This window comes from Sciurus vulgaris (assembly GCF_902686455.1).
Source record: "Sciurus vulgaris genome assembly, chromosome: 14".
Classification (NCBI taxonomy): domain Eukaryota; kingdom Metazoa; phylum Chordata; class Mammalia; order Rodentia; family Sciuridae; genus Sciurus; species Sciurus vulgaris.
In genome coordinates, this window is record NC_136475.1 from 68969904 (window position 1) to 68989585 (window position 19682).

At 39.0% G+C, this 19682-nt stretch overlaps 1 protein-coding gene across 1 annotated transcript in view; it reads left to right on the forward strand.

Annotated features, from left to right (window-relative positions):
• The window catches only part of HEATR5B (HEAT repeat containing 5B), an 88996-nt gene that overhangs the window by 50630 nt on the left and 18684 nt on the right, over positions 1–19682 (forward strand). The window contains exons 27-28 of the mRNA XM_079109587.1: positions 16893–17072; positions 18933–19170. Coding sequence (XP_078965713.1) covers positions 16893–17072; positions 18933–19170 — 418 coding nt within the window. The remainder of the gene's footprint in view (positions 1–16892; positions 17073–18932; positions 19171–19682) is intronic.

A 19682-nucleotide genomic window follows, 5' to 3' on the forward strand; every position in this document is an offset into this window, starting at 1 on the left:
GAGGAACTGTTTTTATAAGGGCTGGGTCTCTGGATGGTGGGGTTAGAGTAGGTGATTTGATTTTGGTTTGGGATACTGACACACAAGCATCAAAAATCAGAATCATGTGTAAATAGAGCATAGTATTTAAGCAAACAAAACTCTACAAAGTTCCTAATCCTTAGAAAAGCAAAGGCTAGTAGAATTTCATCTTGTAAATGAACTGTATCAGAGTTTCCTGTCATAGAATTTGCCTAAAACTTCTTATTTCTTTTGTGGCCCTAGGTACTTTTTCTTTAAGAAGTTTCTTCTTTTCTAGTGGCAGGCTTAAATGTATGATTTCTGTTGCAGGAGGAAACCTGTTTTGAAACAGGTGGGGCAGTGGGTTGTTTGCAAATTCCTTAACTTGGCTTTCAAGGTATCTACACTTCTTTGCAGGAATAATGTCATGTAAAGAAATCTTAAAATCAGGGTAATTCTTAGATATTACAGGAGAGACCCTCAACTGTGACAAAGTTGGGGACATTAATCAGGGGGTAAGTAAAAAATAAATTCAAGCAGAGTCAGAATCATAAACACAATGCATCCTTAACTATTTCAGCTTCTGATATGTAGCAAGGTCTTTTCTCTCAATAAGATTTTGCTAAGTCAGTGCTGCTTTATCTTTTTACTTTTTCTCCTTCTCTGGTACTGGGGATTGAACACAGGGGCACTTTACTACTGAGCTACATCCCACCCTTTTTCAGTTTTTAAGACAGGGTTTCCTAAGTTGCCCAGACTGACCTTGAATTTGTGATCCTCCTGCCTCAACCTTCCAAGTTGCTGGGATTACAGACATACATCACTGCTCTTGGTTGCTTTATCTTCATAAACCAAATCCATTATGCATTATTTGCAATTTTGTTAGAACTTGTTTAAGAAAGTACTTAGTTTTTGCAAAGAAAACTTAGTTTCAAATTTTCAATTTTTACAGTTTTACCCAACTTTTAGTAATATTTCTACCAAATTTCATAGATATATTTATCAAAACTACCTAGTATGTTTAGTTTCCTTAGAAATCACAACTTTTCACTGGGCATGTTGGCTCACACCTGTAATCCCAGCAACTCTGGAGGCTGAGGCAGAAGGACCACAAGTTCAAGGCTAGCCTCAGCAACTTAGCGAGGCTGTATCTCAAAATAAAAAAATAAAAAGGGGTAGGGACTAAGTTCAGTGGTAAAGCGCCCCTGGGTTCAATCCCCAGTACCAAAAAAAAAAAAAAAAAAAAGGAATCACAACTTTTACTTGTCATAAACACATTTATCTCTTTTCACTTTAAATTTCATTATGTTTTCACTGGCAATTTTTTTTTTTTTTTTTTTTTTTTGCTATCTGTATATCCTTAATGAACAACAATCATTTAAAAATGCCTTTGTTTTATTATATATAATATTGATTCTTTGAGAATAACATTTTAAGAGAATAAAGTTATTCACTTAAGTATTTATTCTCCTCTTTTAAAGAGTTTTAGATATAGAAATACAAGTTCATTAGCTATGATTTGAAATCCAAACTGAAAACCAGAAGCCTTTATATGATTTGGCAGCAAAATATGAACTGACTTGTGCTCATGTGGCCAACTTGGAGATTTTAGTATTGATCAGTCTCTCTGGAGTGATTCCTAATATTTCATTGCAGAAGTATCTCAGCATTAATTATAAAGTGCTGTTGTATGCCTTTCATATTTTTTCCTAATGAAGTCCATGTACCTTTTACTCAAATGTTGTGAATTGCAAAACCCACCTTGACCCAAGGGTTTCAGATGAGAAAGTGAGGAACATGTGTTTGTTTTTGTCTTGGTGAAGTTGGCACTATCAGACCACCTCTTCCTTGAAATTCCTTCCTCAACTCCATTATCACTGCACTTGCCTGGATTTTCACTGTCTTTTTCTTTTTTTTTTTGGTCCTGGGGATTGAACTCAGGGGGCACTTCATACTTGTTCTACTTGTCCCTTAAGTGTAACTCTTTTCCCTATGATCAGGCTTTAAGTTTTTTCTTTTTTTAAACTTTCTTGAAGCACATTTACCTACTGCTGTTACTTTAGTTATCATGGAAATTCCTAGATCTGTGTAGTTATCCTTGGACTGGCTCCTGAAACATCGACCTAAGTTTCCAACTGTCTGCTGAATATCTTTTCACATGTCTCTTAGTGGCACTTAAAACTCAGCATGTAAAAATGTTTGGAATCAAAATCATGCTAACTTCTCACTTTCACTAACCTTTCCTATTTTCTTGTATTAGTTCTCATAAACAGAGGTGTCAACTTCCTTCCATTCATCCAAGTTAGAAGCGATGATAATCAGAAATTTTTTTGACAATCAAAATCTTCTATTTCTCATTTGTCTTACACTTCTCTTTGTACTCTAAAAATATCTAGGTAATTTCCAAATCCTGTGATTTCTACCTCTGAGTTTCTCTTGAATGCCTCTTCTTTTAATTCCATTCCCAGTTCAATCCATTTCATGTCTGTTACGTAGTATTCTAATAGACACATAATGTATTGTTTACTAACTGTACACATTTCTCCCTGTCCATTAGTTCTGGCACAATTCTAATAATATCATCCACCTGCTCAGAAGTCATGGAAGCTAACCCACAATAACTGGGGAGAGGGGAAGAATAGATACTCATCCATAAGAATGGGGTCCTAACTAGAATAAGATATATTCCATACTTGTACAATTGAGTCACAATGAATTCTACAGTTATATAACTAAAAAAGAACCAATTAAAAAAAAAAAAAAGAACCCATAGAAACTCATGATTGTCTACAGAATGATGTCTGAATTCAGTTCACATTACATTCAGATTTTACCATATCTGATCTCAATAACTATGCTCATTGCCATTTCTTCCTCATTTAACTCCCCTGTGTCTGTACACACAAACCTTTCTGCTATCCAAATATTCCCATATCTCCTATAATTTTTCTCCCTTGTCTGTTTTAAGTGTAGTATCACTGTCGTGAAATGTTCCCATGTGTTTGTTCAGTCTGTGTTTTCCTACTTGAGGGTAGGGTCTGTATTTTTCCCTTTAATTTTTTTTATTTTTTAATCTCATTCAAAACAGCTAGCATAACCCTTTGCATGTGGTATGCAGAAATTTTGTTGAATTGAACAATTCAAGACTGAACAATTTTGGAAAATTATTTCTGTTAAAATTTTTATTAATTTAGACAATGGAAACATGGTAAGTTAATACTGGTGTTTTATAAAGGAATATAATAAAATATACTTGCTGTTGACTTATTAAAAAAATAATACAAATCACAATTTTTTTTTATTGTAAACAAATGGGATACATGTTGTTTCTCTGCACATGGAGTAAAGGCATACCATTTGTGTAAACAAAAATTTACATAGGGTAATGTTGTTTGATTCATTCTGTTATTTTTTCCCTTCCCCCACCACTCCCACCACTTTTTTCCCTCTATTCCTTACTCCATTCTTGCCCCCCTCCCTAACCCTAACTCTAACCCTAACACTAACCCCTCCCACCCCCCATTATGTGTCATCATCCACTTATCAGCGAGATCATTCGTCCTTTGGTTTTTTGAGATTGCCTTATCTCACTTAGCATGATGTTCTCCAATTTCATCCATTTGCCTGCAAATGCCATAATTTTATCATTCTTTATGGCTCAGTACTATTCCATTGTATATATATATACCACAGTTTCTTTTTTTTATTTACTTTTTTATTATTTTTTTTATTGTAAACAAATGGGATACATGTTGTTTCTCTGTTTGTACATGGCGTAAAGGCATACCATTTGTGTAATCATAAATTTACATAGAGTAATGTTGTTTGACTCATTCTGTTATTTTTTTCCCTTCCCCCCACCCCTCCCACCCCTTTTTTCCTTCTATACAGTCCTTCCTTCTTCCATTCTTGCCCCCCTCCCTAACCCTAACTCTAACCCTAACACTAACCCTTCCCTCCCCCCTTTATATGTCCTCATCCATTTATTAGCGATATCATTCAACTTTTGATTTTTTGAGATTGGCTTATCTCACTTAGCATGATATTCTCCAATTTCATCCATTGGCCTGCAAATGCCATAATTTTATCATTCTTTATGGCTGAGTAATATTCCATTGTATATATATACCACAGTTTCTTTATCCACTCATCAATTGAAGGGCATCTAGGTTGGTTCCACAATCTGGCTATAGTGAATTGAGCAGCTATGAACATTGATGTGGCTGTATCTCTGTAGTATGCTGATTTTAAGTCCTTTGGGTATAGGCCAAGGAGTGGGATAGCTGGGTCAAATGGTGGTTCCATTCCAAGTTTTCTAAGGAATCTCCACACTGCTTTCCAGAGTGGCTGCACTAATTTGCAGCCCCACCAGCAATGTATGAGTGTACCTTTCTCCCCACATCCTCGCCAACACCTGTTGTTGCTCGTATTCTTGATAATCGCCATTCTAATTGGGGTGAGATGGAATCTTAGGGTGGTTTTGATTTGCATTTCTCTTATTACTAGAGATGTTGAACACTTTTCCATATGATTGTTGATTGCTTGTAGATCTTCTTCTGTGAAGTGTCTATTCATTTCCTTAGCCCATTTGTCGACTGGATTATTTGCATTCTTGGTGTAGAGTTTTTTGAGTTCTTTATAGATTCTGGAGATTAGTGCTCTATCTGAAGTATGATTGGCAAAGATTTTCTCCCACTCTGTAGGCTCTTTCTTCGCATTGCTGATAGTTTCCTTTGCTGAGAGAAAGCTTTTTAGTTTGAATCTATCCCAGTTGTTGATTGTTGCTTTTATTTCTTGTGCTATGGGAGTCCTGTTGAGGAAGTCTGGTCCTAAGCCAACGTGTTGAAGGTCTGGACCTACTTTTTCTTCTGTAATTTGCAGGGTCTCTGGTCTGATTCCGAGGTCCTTGATCTATTTTGAGTTGAGTTTTGTGCAGGGTGAGAGATAGAGATTTAGTTTCATTCTGTTGCATATAGATTTCCAGTTTTCTCAGCACTATTTGTTGAAGAGGCTATCTTTTCTCCATTGCATATTTTTGGCCCCTTTGTCTAGTATGAGAAAATTGTATTTATTTGGGTTTGTGTCCGTGTCCTCTATTCTGTACCATTGATCTACCTTTCTATTTTGGTACCAATACCATGCCGTTTTTGTTACTATTGCTTTGTAGTAGAGTTGAAGATCTGGTATTGCGATACCCCGTTTCACTCTTCCTGCTAAGGATTGCTTTAGCTATTCTGGGTTTCTTATTCTTCCAGATGAATTTCATAATTGCTTGCTCTATTTCTGTAAGGTCCATCATTGAGATTTTAATTGGAATTGCATTGAATCTGTATAGCACTTTAGGTAGTATGGCCATTTTGACAATATTAATTCTTCCTATCCAAGAACATGGGAGATCTTTCCATCTTCTAAGGTTTTCTTTCATTTCTTTCTTTAGTGTACTGTAGTTCTCATTGTAGAGGTCTTTCACCTCTTTTGTGAGATTGATTCCCAAGTATTTTATTTTTTTCGAGGCTATTGTGAATGGGGTAGTTTTCCTGATTATTCTTTCCAAAGATTCATCACTTATGTATAAAAATTCATTAGATTTATGTGCATTGATCTTATATCCTGCTACTTTACTGAATTCACTTATGAGTTCTAAAAGTTTTCTGGTGGAATTTCCTGGTTCCTCTAAGTATATAATCATATCATCAGCAAATAGGGATAGTTTGAGTTCTTCTTTTCCTATTCGTATCCCTTTAATTTCTTTGGTCTGTCTAATTGCTTTGGCTAGAGTTTCAAGGACGATATTGAATAGAAGTGGCGAAAGGGGGCATCCCTGTCTTCTTCCAGTTTTTAGGGGGAATGCTTTCAGTTTTTCACCATTTAGAATGATATTAGCCATGGGCTTAGCATAAATGGCCTTTACAACGTTAAGAAATGATCCCACTATCCCTATTTTTTCTAGAGTTTTGAGCATGAAGAGGTACTGTATTTTATCAAATGCTCTTTCTGCATCTATTGAAATAATCATGTGATTCTTGACTTTAAGTCTATTGATATGGTGAATTACATTTATTGATTTTCGGATGTTGAACCAACCTTGCATCCCTGGGATGAAACCCACTTGATCATGGTGCACTATATTTTTAATATGTTTTTGTATGCGATTTGCTAAAATTTTGTTGAGAATTTTTGCATCGATGTTCATTAAGGATATTGGTCTGAAATTTTCTTTCCTCGATGTGTCTCTGTCTGGTTTAGGTATCAGGGTGATTTTGACTTCATAGAATGAGTTTGGGAGGGTTCCCTCCTCTTCTATTTCATGGAATACTTTGAGAAGTATTGGAATGAGCTCTTCTTTAAGGGTTTTGTAGACCTCGGCTGAGAACCCATCTGGTCCCGGACTTTTCTTTTTTGGTAGGCTTTTGATGACCTCTTCTATTTCATTATTTGAAATTGGTCTATTTAAATTGTGTATGTCCTCCTGGATCAGTTTAGGCAATTCATATGTCTCTAGAAACCTGTTGATGTCTTCGAAATTTTCTATTTTGTTGGAGTATAGATTTTCAAAATAGCTTCTAATTATGTTTTTTATTTCAATCGTGTCTGTTGTGATATTTCCTTGTTCATTCCAAATCTTAGTGATTTGGGTTTTCTCTTGTCTTCTCTTTGTTAGTGTGGCTAAAGGTTTATCAATTTTGTTTATTTTTTCAAAGAACCAACGATTTATTTTATCAATTTTTTGTATTTCTTTTGTTTCAATTTCATTGATTTCAGCTCTTAGTTTAACTATTTCCTGTCTTCTACTACTTTTGGTGCTGGTCTGTTCTTCTTTTTCTAGGGCTTTGAGCTGTAGTGTTAGGTTGTTTATTTGTTGATTTTTACTTCTTTTATTGAATGCGCTCCATGAAATAAATTTCCCTCTAAGTACTGCTTTCATAGTATCCCAGAGATTTTGATATGATGTTTCTTTGTTCTCATTTACCTCTAGGAATTTTTTAATTTCCTTCCTAATATCTTCTGTTATCCATTCATCATATAATAGCATATTGTTTAATCTCCATGTGTTGTAATAGTTTCTGTTTTTTACTCTTTCATTTATTTCTAACTTCAATCCATTATGATCTGATAGAGTACAAGGTAGTGTCTCTATCCTCTTGTATTTGCTAACATTAGCTTTGTGGCATAATATATGGTCTATTTTAGAGAAGGATCCATGTGCTGCTGAGAAGAAAGTGTATTCGCTCTTGGTTGGATGGTATATTCTATAAATGTCCGTTAAGTCTAAATTATTGATTGTGTTATTGAGATCTATGGTTTCTTTTTTCAATTTTTGTTTGGAGGATCTGTCCAGTGGTGAGAGAGGCGTGTTAAAATCACCTAGTATTATTGTGTTATGGTCTATTTGGTTTCTGAAATTGAGAAGGATTTGTTTGACATACATGGATGAGCCACTGTTTGGGGCATAGATGTTTATGATTGCTATATCTTGCTGATTTATGCTTCCCTTAAGCAGTATGAAATGACCTTCTTTATCCCTTCTGACTAACTTTGGCTTGAAGTCCACACTATCTGAAATGAGGATGGATACTCCAGCTTTTTTGCTGAGTCCATGTGCATGGTATGTTTTTCCCCATCCTTTCACCTTTAGTCTATGGGTATCTTTTTCTATGAGATGAGTCTCTTGCAGGCAACATATTGTTGGATCTTTTCTTTTAATCCAATCTGCCTGTCTATGTCTTTTGATTGATGAATTCAGGCCATTAATATTCAGGGTTATTATTGAGATATGGTTTGGTTTCCTGGTCGTTTGGTTCATTTTTTAAATTTTATTTATTTATTTATTTATTTGACACGACTTGGTTCCTCCTTTATTTGACAATTCCTTTAGGGTAATTCCTCCCTTTGCTGATTTGCTTCTTTGTTTTTCATCTCTTCCTCATGGAATATTTTGCTGAGAATGTTCTGTAATGCTGGCTTTCTTTTTGTAAATTCTTTTAGCTTTTGTTTATCATGGAAGGATTTTATTTCATCGTCAAATTTGAAGGTAAGTTTTGCTGGGTATAAGATTCTTGGTTGGCATCCATTTTCTTTCAGGGCTTGAAAAATGTTGTTCCAGGCCCTTCTAGCTTTTAGGGTCTGGATTGAAAAATCTGCTGATATCCGTATTGGTTTCCCCCTGAATGTAATTTGGTTCTTTTCCCTCGCGGCCTTTAAAATTCTGTCTTTATTTTGTATGTTAGGTATTTTCATTATAATGTGCCTTGGTTTGGGTCTGTTTTAATTTTGTGTATTTGGAGTCCTATAAGCCTCTTGAACTTGATTTTCCATTTCATTCTTCAGATTTGGGAAATTTTCTGATATTATTTCGTTGAATAGATTGTTCATTCCTTTGGTTTGTTTCTCTAAGCCTTCCTCAATCCCAATAATTCTTAAATTTGGCCTTTTCATGATATCCCATAGTTCTTGGAGATTCTGTTCATGATTTCTTACCATCTTCTCTGTTTGTTCAACTTTGTTTTCAAGGTTAAACATTTTGTCTTCAATGTGTGTGGTTCTGTCTTCCAGGTGTTCTATCCTATTGGTTATGCTTTCTGTGGAGTTCTTAATTTGGTTTATTGTTTCCTTCATTTCAAGGATTTCTGTTTGGTTTTTTTTTCAATGTCTCTAACTCTTTATTGAAATGATCTTTTGCTTCCTGTACTTGCTCTTTTAACTGTCGATTGGTGCGATCATTCAGTGCCTGCATTTGCTCTTTCATCTCATTGTTTGCTTCCCTGATCATTTTAATTATGTACATTCTGAACTCCTTTTCTGTCATTTCTTCTGCCATGCTGTCATTGGGTTTTATTGATGTAACATCTAGATTTGTTTGGGGCATATTCTTCCCTTGTTTTCTCATGTTGTTCAGGTATCAGTGGACCGCTGAGATATTGCAGATTTCCTCTATTGACTTATAATGTCCCTGAAGATTTCTAGTATATCCCCTCTTAGCCTTCAGTGGACTGAAGTCTTGGAGGAAGATGGTAGTGCGGTGCTCCACAAGGAAGCTGCCTCTCTAGGGGTGGTGGCCTTCAGGTGGGGTATATTCCCTGCTAGTGGGCAGAGGTGTCTCCACTTGTTGACCAATGGTCATCCAAAGGGGAACTAGGCTGCAGGCTGAGGCAAGGCCTGTTTGGGCCTGTGCCTCTGGTTTTACCGTCCTTGTGGGGAAACCTCACCCGGCAGGGAAGACTCACCTGGTGGGATTGTCTCGCTGGTCAGTTCCCCTCCTAGAGGTTCCCCTCAGTGTACAACTACTGCCTGGGCTGGGCTGCCTTCCTCTGCAAAGTTCCCAGGGGCCCGGCCCTACCTCCTGGGCCTGGGAGTCTCACTCTTTGCAGATGAGTCTCCTTAGGCTGCCTCTCCTCAGAGAATTTGCCCGCAGTTCTGGAACCTTTGCTCCTCCCCTTAGCGTGTCTCTGTGCGGCTCTTCCACCAAGAAGACTTCTAGGTCCTGGGACCCTGCTCTGCACCTAATTGCCTGGCTATGTGGCCCCTCCTCTGAGCAGCCACTTGGAGTGGCTCCAAGTCCCAGAGAACCGCCGCACGCCTCTTCCTCCAGACAGCCGCCCGGTGTTCCGGTGCGGTCACTGGGAGTCCAAGCAACTCACTGCGAGCCTCCTCCTCCCGCCAACCGCCCGTAGCCCTTGGCAGTCACTCCAAGTCCAAGTGACCCACCCCGTTCCTCCTCCTCCTCCTCCAGGTAGCCCCCCGGGTGTTCAGGAGTGGTCACTGTGAGTCACTCTGAGTCACTCTGAGTCCACATGACCCGCTGCACGCCTCCTCCGGGGAGGCACCCGGAGCTCTGGTGCGGCCACTGGAGCCCAAGCGACCCACCGTGCTCCTCCTCCAGGCAGCCCCCAGGTGTTCAGGAGCGGTCGCTTTAAGTCCAAACAACTCACAACTTGCCTCCTCCTCTAAGCAGCCGCCTGGAGCTCCAATGCAGTCACTGCGAGACCCAGCGACCCGCCGCGCTCCTCCTCCTCCTCCTCCTCCTACTCTTCCGGGCAGTCCCCCGTGTTCAGGAAAGGTCGCTTTGAGTCCAAACAGCTCGCCACGCAGCTCCTCCTCCGGCAACTGCCTGTAGCTCTGGTATCGTCACTCCGAATCCAAGGAGCCACGCTTCTCCTTCTCCTCCTCAGGGCAGGCCCCAGCATTCAGGAATGGTCGCTCCGAGTCCAAACAGCTCGCCGAGCAGCTCCTCCTCTGGGAACTGCCTGTAGCTCTGGCGCAGTCGCTCCAAGTCCAAGCGCCTCGCCGCACTGCTCCTCCTCCTCCTCTGCGCAGGTCCCGGTGTTCAGAAGTGGTTGCTGAGTCCAAACAGCTCTCCTCGCAGCCCCTCCTCTGGGTTGCCGCCCGGAGCCCCAGTGGTTGCTCCGAGTCCCAGCGCTGTGCTGAGCGGCCTCCTCTACGACGCTCCCAGTTGTCCGAGTTCACTGCTCCAGCGGGGGGAGGGGTGTCTCGCTGACAGCTCTACTTCACAAAGATCCCTGCGTTCCAGGACTACCGCCCCATCTGGGACGCCTGCCCAACGGAGAGACTTCCCCAGCTGCTTTGAGTTGCTCCTAAGTCTCTCAATTTCTCCTCTTTTGAATCCTGAGTCCTGGAGCAACATGAAATGCAGCCACCCTGTAGTCTGCCATCTTGAAACCTCCTATATATACCACAGGTTCTTTATCCATTCATCAATTGAAGGGCATCTAGGTTGGTTCCACAATCTGGCTATAGTGAATTGAGCAGCTATGAACATTGATGTGGCTGTATCTCTGTAGTATGCTGATTTTAAGTCCTTTGGGTATAGGCCAAGGAGTGGGATAGCTGGGACATATGGTGGTTCCATTCCGAGTTTTCTAAGGAATCTCCACACTGCTTTCCAGAGTGGCTGCACTAATTTGCAGCCCCACCAGCTGCAAATTAGTACCTTTCTTCCCATATCCTCGCCAACACTTGTTGTTGCTTGTATTTTTGATAATCGCCATTCTAATTGGGGTGAGATGGAATCTTAGGGTGGTTTTGATTTGCATTTCTCTTATTACTAGAGATGTGGAACATTTCTTCATATGATTGTTGATTGCTTGTAGATCTTCTTCGATGAAGTGTCTGTTCATTTCCTTAGCCCATTTGTCGATTGGGTTATTTGTATTCTTGGTGTAGAGTTTTTTGAGTTCTTTATAGATCATGGAGATTAGTGCTCTATCTGAAGTATGATTGGCAAAGATTTTCTCCCACTCTGTAGGCTCTTTCTTCGCATTGCTGATAGTTTCCTTTGCTGAGAGAAAGCTTTTTAGTTTGAATCTATCCCAGTTGTTGATTGTTGCTTTTATTTCTTGTGCTATGGGAGTCCTGTTGAGGAAGTCTGGTCCTAAGCCGACGTGTTGAAGATCTGGACCTACTTTTTCTTCTATAATCTGCAGGGTCTCTGGTCTGATTCCGAGGTCCTTAATCCATTTTGAGTTTAGTTTCATGCATGGTGAGAGATATGGGTTTAGTTTCATTCTGTTGCATATGGATTTCCAGTTTTCCCAGAACCATTTGTTGAAGAGACTATCTTTTCTCCATTGCATATTTTTGGCCCCTTTGTCTAGTATGAGAAAATTGTATTTATTTGGGTTTGTGTCCGTGTCCTCTGTTCTGTACCATTGGTCTACTTGTCTATTTTGGTACCAATACCATGCCGTTTTTGTTACTATTGCTTTGTAGTGTAGTTGAAGTTCTGGTATTGCGATACCCCCAGCTTCATTTTTCCTGCGAAAGATTACATTAGCTATTCTGGGTTTCTTATTCTTCCAGAGGAATTTCATGATTGCTTGCTCTATTTCTGTAAGGTACATCATTGAGATTTTAATTGGAATTGCATTGAATCTGTATAGCACTTTTGGTAGTATGGTCATTTTGACAATATTAATTCTTCCTATCCAAGAACATGGGAGATCTTTCCATCTTCTAAGGTTTTCTTTCATTTCTTTCTTTAGTGTACTGTAGTTCTCATTGTAGAGATCTTTCACCTCTTTTGTGAGATTGATTCCCAAGTATTTTATTTTTTTCGAAGCTATTGTGAATGGGGTAGTTTTCCTGATTATTCTTTCCAAAGATTCATCACTTATGTATAAAAATGCATTAGATTTATGAGCATTGATCTTATATCCTGCTACTTTACTGAATTCACTTATGAGTTCTAAGAGTTTTCTGGTGGAATTTCCTGGTTCCTCTAAGTATATAATCATATCATCGGCAAATAGGGATAGTTTCAGTTTTCTTTTCCTATTCGTATCCCTTTAATTTCTTTGGTCTGTCTAATTGCTTTGGCTAGAGTTTCAAGGACGATATTGAATAGAAGTGGCGAAAGGGGGCATCCCTGTCTTGTTCCAGTTTTTAGAGGGAATGCTTTCAGTTTTTCACCATTTAGAATGATATTAGCCATGGGCTTAGCATAGATGGCCTTTACAATGTTAAGGAATGTTCCCACTATCCCTATTTTTTGTAGTGTTTTGAGCATGAAGGGGTACTGTATTTTATCAAATGCTCTTTCTGCATCTATTGAAATAATCATGTGATTCTTGACTTTAAGTCTATTGATATGGTGAATTACATTTATTGATTTCCGGATGTTGAACCAACCTTGCATCCCTGGAATGAAACCCACTTGATCATGGTGCACTATCTTTTTAATATGTTTTTGTATGCGATTTGCTAAAATTTTGTTGAGAATTTTTGCGTCGATATTCATTAAGGATATTGGTCTGAAATTTTCTTTCCTTGATGTGTCTCTCTGATTTAGGTATCAGGGTAATATTGTCTTCATAGAATGAGTTTGGGAGGGTTCCCTCCTCTTCTATTTCATGGAATACTTTGAGAAGTATTGGAATGAGATCTTCTTTAAACGTTTTGTAGACCTCGGCTGAGAACCCATCTGGTCCTGGACTTTTCTTTGTTGGTAGGCTTTTGATGACTTCTTCTGTTTCGTTACTTGAAATTGGTCTATTTAAATTGTGTATGTCCTCCTGGATCAGTTTAGGCAATTCATATGTCTCTAGAAACCTGTCGATGTCTTCGAAATTTTCTATTTTGTTGGAGTATAGATTTTCAAAATAGCTTCTAATTATGTTTTGTATTTCACTCATGTCTGTTGTGATATTTCCTTGTTCATTCCGAATCTTAGTGATTTGGGTTTTCTCTTGTCTTCTCTTTGTTAGTGTGGCTAAGGGTTTATCAATTTTGTTCATTTTTTTAAAGAACCAACTGTTTATTTTGTCGATTTTTTGTATTGTTTCTTTTGTTTCAATTTTGTTGATTTCAGCTCTGAGTTTAACTATATTCTGTCTTCTACTACTTTTGGTGTTGGTCTGCTCTTCTTTTTCTAGGGCTTTGAGCTGTAGTGTTAGGTCATTTATTTGTTGATTTTTACTTCTTTTATTGAATGCGCTCCGTGAAATAAATTTCCCTCTAAGTACTGCTTTCATAGTATCCCAGAGATTTTGATATGATGTTTCTTTGTTGTTATTTACCTCTAAGAATTTTTTTAAATTTCTTTCCTAATATCTTCTGTTATCCATTCATCATATAATAGCATATTGTTTAATCTCCGTGTGTTGTAATAGTTTCTGTTTCTTACTCTTTCATTTATTTCTAATTTTTTTTTCAATCCATTATGATCTGATAGAATACAAGGTAGTGTCTCTATCTTCTTGTATTTGCTAACATTAGCTTTGTGGCATAATATATGGTCTATTTTAGAGAAGGATCCATGTGCTGCTGAGAAGAAAGTGTATTTGCTCTTGATTGGATGGTATATTCTATAAATGTCCGTTAAGTCTAAATTATTGATTGTTTTATTGAGCTCTACGGTTTCTTTGTTCAATTTTTGTTTGGAGGATCTGTCCAGTGGTGAGAGAGGTGTGTTAAAATCACCTAGTATTATTGTGTTATGGTCTATTTGGTTTCTGAAATTGAGAAGGATTTGTTTGACGTACATGGATGAGCCACCGTTTGGGGCATAGGTATTGAAATGTCCCTCTTTATCCCTTCTGACTAACTTTGGCTTGAAGTCCACATTATCTGAAATGAGGATCAATACCCCAACTTTTTTGCTGAGTCCACGTTCATGGTATGTTTTTCCCCATCCTTTCTCCTTTAGTCTATGGGTACCTCTTTCTATGAGGTGAGTCTCTTGCAGGCAATATTTTGTTGGATCTTTCTTTTTAATCCAATCTGCCAGTCTATGTCTTCTGATCGATGAGTTCAGGCCATTAATATTCAGGGTTATTATTGAGATATGATTTGTATTCCCGGTCATTTGGCTCATTTATTTTAAATTTTCTTTTCTTTTCTTTTCTTTTTTTGACACAACTTCCTTCCTCCTTTATCTGATAATTCCTTTAGGATAGTTCCTCCCTTTCCTGATTTGCTTCTTTGTTTTTCATCTCTTCCTCATGGAATATTTTGCTGAGAATGTTCTGTAATGCTGGCTTTCTTTTTGTAAATTCTTTTAGCTTTTGTTTATGATGGAAGGATTTTATTTCGTCGTGAAATTTGAAGGTAAGTTTTGCTGGGTATAAGATTCTTGGTTGGCATCTATTTTCCTTCAGGGCTTGAAAAATGTTGTTCCAGGCCCTTCTAGCTTTTAGGGTCTGGATTGAAAAATCTGCTGATATCCATATTGGTTTCCCCCTGAATGTAATTTGGTTCTTTTCTCTCACAGCCTTTAAAATTCTGTCTTTATTTTGTATGTTAGGTATTTTCATTATAATGTGCCTTGGTGTGGGTCTGTTTTAATTTTGTGTATTTGGAGTCCTATAAGCCTCTTGAACTTGATTTTCCATTTCATTCTTCAGATTTGGGAAATTTTCTGATATTATTTCGTTGAATAGATTGTTCATTCCTTTGGTTTGTTTCTCTAAGCCTTCCTCAATCCCAATAATTCTTAAATTTGGCCTTTTCATGATATCCCATAGTTCTTGTAGATTCTGTTCATGATTTCTTACCATCTTCTCTGTTTGTTCAACTTTGTTTTCAAGGTTAAACATTTTGTCTTCAATGTGTGTGGTTCTGTCTTCCAGGTGTTCTATCCTATTGGTTATGCTTTCTATGGAGTTCTTAATTTGGTTTATTGTTTCCTTCATGTCAAGGATTTCTGTTTGGTTTCTTTTCAATGTCTCTAACTCTTTATTGAAATGATCTTTTGCTTCCTGTATTTGCTCTTTTAACTGTTGATTGGTACGATCATTTAATGCCTGCATTTGCTCTTTCATCTCCTCCTTCAGTGCCTGCATTTGCTCTTTCATCTCCTCATTTGCTTCCCTGATTGTTTTAAGTATGTACATTCTGAACTCCTTTTCTGTCATTTCTTCTGCCATGCTGTCATTGGATTTTATTGATGTAATATCTAGATTTGTTTGGGGCATTTTCTTCCCTTGTTTTCTCATACTGTTCAAGTATCAGTGGACCACTGAGATATTGAAATAGATATTTCCTCTATTGACTTATAATGTCCCTGAAGATTTCTAGTATATCCCCTCTTAGCCTTCAGTAGCCTGATGTCTTGAAGGAAGTTGATAATGTGGTGCTCCACAAGGAAGCTGCCTCTCTAGGGGTGGTGGCCTTCAGGTGGGGTATATTCCCTGCTAGTGGGCAGAGGTGCCTCCACTTGTTGACCAGTGGTCATCCAAAGGGGAGCTAGGCTGCGGGCTGAGGCAAGTCCTGTTTGGGCCTGAGTCTCTGGTTTTACCATCCTTGTGGGAAAACCTCACCCGGTAGGAAAGCCTCACTCGGTGGGGAGGTCTCGCTGGTCAGTTCCCCTCCTAGAGAATCCCCTCAATCTACAACTACCGTCTCGGCTGGGCAGCCTTCCTCTGCAACATTCCCTGGGGCCTGGCCCTACCTCCTGTGCCTGGGAGCCTCACTCTTTGCAGATGAGTCTCCTTAGTCTGTCCCTCCTCAGAGAAGCTGCCCGCAGCCCTGGAACCTTTGCTCCACCCCTCAGCTTGCCTCTGTGCGGCTCTTCCACCAAGAAGCCGCCTAGGTCCTGGGACCCTGCTCTGCACCTAATCGCCTGCCTTGCGGCCCCTCCTCTGAGCAGCTACCTGGAGCCCCTTACAGTTGCTCCGAGTCCCAGCGACCCGCCGCAAGGCTCTTCCTCCAGGCAGCTGCCCAGAGTTCCAGTGCAGTCACCATGAGTCCAAGCAACTCACTGTGCACCTCCTCTTCCCGACAGCTGCCAGTAGCCCTGGTGTAGTCACTCCAATCCCAAGCGACCTGCCGCACGCCTCCTCCTCTGGGCAGCCGCCCGGAGCTCTGGTGCGGCCACTCTGAGACCAAGTGACCCGGTTCGCTGCCTCTCCTTCTCTGGGCACCCCCCCCCCTGACACCAGTGTTCAGGATCATCGCTCTGAGTACAAGCGACCCGCTGCAGGCCGCCTCCTCCTCCAGGCAGCCGCCCAGAGCCCTGGGTTCCTCCAAGTCCAAGTGTTGTGCTGAGTAGCCTCCTCTCCAATGCTCTCAGTTGTCCGTTTTCACTGCTCCGGCGGGGGGAGGGGTGTCTCATTGGGCAACTCTACTTCACAAAGTTCCCTGCATTCTGGGATGATCACCCCATCAGGTAGGCCTCCCCAACGGCTGGGCAGCTTTGAGTTTGTCCCAAGTCTCTCAATATCTCCTCTTCTTGAATCCTGAGTCCTGGAGCAACAGGAAATGCAGCCACCCTCTAGTCCGCCATCTTGAAACACCCCAAATCACAATATTATGTAGTTTTTTGTTTTGATTTTGGTTTTATGTTGTGTTTTTCCCTCGAGAGAGAATATTTACTCCACTCCCCCTTTTGTTAGTATTTATTTTGTGTACACAAAATTTTTTGAATTTTACTTGGTTAGGTTTGCAGCACATGGATTGGAAGTGGAGTTGTCAGTGATCTCAATGATCTGCGTCGAGTACACAATTTGCTTGTTTCTTCTCTGGACAAAGTTCAGGCTGGAAAAGGATCTTCCAGCCAACTATATCGAGAAAGTGCCACAACCATGGAAAAACTGGCTGTTCTCAAAGCATGGGCAGAGGTAACCATAGCTATTGTTGAACCATTTCTCCATTCATGAGAAAATATTTTCCTGCTCCTGTTGGTAAAATAATGTTTGTTTTGGGCTGGGATGGAGTTCAGGGATAGAGCATTTGCCTAGCAAGGAGGAGGTCCTTGGTTTAATCCTTAGTACCACACACACATACACACACACAAATTGTTTTTAAAAGCTGACCCTTGGTATAGAATGCTTTTTCAAAATCTGTTCATCAGTTTTTTTGAAAACCTGTATGTTAAGGATGGACTTTCCTTACTTACTATGGGCAAGTTGGGCTAGAAAACCCTCACAATATAAATAATAGAAAATATTTTATGTCAAGAATCTTGTGTTTAATTATATTTCCAGAGATTTACCACTTTAATAGCTTAGCTACAGAGTTTATTTTTTAATTTTTTTAATAAGCTAGTTTATGGTTTACCTCTTTCATTTCCACAGTCACTTTACAATACACACACACACACACACACACACACACACACACAGTGTTTTGTTTTGTTTTGTTTTTGCGGTACTGGGACTCGAACTCAGGGCCTTGTGCTTGTGAAGCAAGCACTCTACCAGCTGAGCTATCTCCCCAGCCCTGCACACAGTGTTTTTAATTCACTTTCCTAAATTCCTTTGGCTAGTTGCTTTGAATCTTCTTTGATTTTTGGGGGGGGGTTTTTGGGTGGGTAGTAAATGGGGATTAAACAAGTTTCCACTGAACCACACCCCCTATGGTCAATGTATGCTCTTTCATATGTCTTACTCTGCCAATGAATTGTGTTCCTAAATGCAAGTCAAAAGGTATCTAGTAGGATTCAAGTGAACAAGCTGATTTTCTTTTATTTCTTACTGAGATTTTTTTAAAATATAACAACAGATTTAGGGGGAGAACAAGCTTAAAATCACTGAGAACTCTGAATGTGATATTTTTATAACCTAAGATCCAAAGTCTGTACTTTAGAACTTAATCACTTGCTATGTATTCTCTGTGCTATCCCTGCCTAACTAATGTAGGAATAGAAGTAAAACATGGCACCTCCCACAAAGAAGCTTACGGTGTACCTGTACACACAGACTTCCCATTAGACACACTGGAAGTAATATCATAGGGGGAAAACAATTTTCTCCAGATTTTTTGTAGTGTAACTTTTACTTTCTTGCTCTTATTGCTTTAGTTTTTGCTTTTTCATTATAACGTTATTCAGTTTCATATGTTCCAGGTTGCCAAAGCCTAAATATATGTAGAAAAACACACTTGCCAAAAAAGAATCTTCAAAATTATGTTTTAGGAAAGTTGTTATTATATGCCTTTTTGGTTCACAAACTAGAGAGAAAGACTACAGATAATATATGTGACTAGTAAATTATATTTTTCGTTTGACTATCCATTGTAATTGCTAGATTGCTAAATATCATTTAAGGACTGTGTAAGAGGGAGTTTAGGAGGATATTTATGGAAATTCTTTCTCAGGCCACCTCCCTATTCTCAGCCTTTCTCTTTGAATGCTCTCTGATTATGTCTTGTAAGTCTAGGAAAGTGGAGGCAGTAAACAGGAAGTTATACCCCATGGCAAAAATAAATAAATAAATAAATAAAAAAGGAGGCTTTGTAAAGTAGACAAGGAAACCCAAAAAAAGCCTACTCAGGGACTAGGCTGTGAGAATAGTCAGAAACCAGATCAGCTTTAAAAAATTGCTTCCAAAGCAGTTGCCAGTACTCTTTTTTGGTTATTGCACTATTTACTGTCTACACCCCATTCACCTTTAATAATTCAACTGTACAATTACAGCAACTTAAAATATCTGGTCTTTACCTTATGCCTTGTTATTGTCACCTTCTGAATATCTTATTAGGTATATGTGGTTGCTATGAATATTAAAAAGGAAGCAGAGTCAAAACCGAAAAGAGCAATTAAGAATACTGATGATGATGATGATGACTATGGTACCATAGATGAACTACCACCAGATAGTTTAATAACACTGGTACAACCCGAACTGCCAACCCTTAGCCGCCTGTGGTTGGCAGCCTTGAAAGACTATGCACTTTTGACTTTACCAGCAGAATTTTCTAGTCAGCTTCCCCCAGATGGTAAGTATTGCATTCACAGTTTTGCCTTTACAGAGTTCAGATTACTAATTAAACAAAATGGACTTGGTAGAAGCTAACACCAGCAATAACAATAATAATGTCTTAAAATTTTGTGGACTTAAACTTGATGTTATTTCATTTAGGTCATGTTTTCTATTGCATTTATGAATTCAAGATGTACTTGTATTTGTACTGCAAAATACTTTTGTTAGCTGAAACAAAAATTTTATCACTGTTATAGTTGTATGAGCAGGATTACTTGAAATAACTATGGATAACAAGTCATTATGCATAACCATGATGAAGAATACTGCTGTACTGGTCAATGTATGCTCTTTCATATAAATCCTACTCTGCTAATGAATTGTGTTCCTTAAGTTCTTTGCAAATTGTTGGTTTGTACCCTCATTTGTTTTCCTATTAGAATTTATTTTGAAATCATCATGAGCATTATTTCTGCTTAAAAAAAGAAAATGTATTATCAGTTCCTTTTCAAAGAACCCATTCCATTC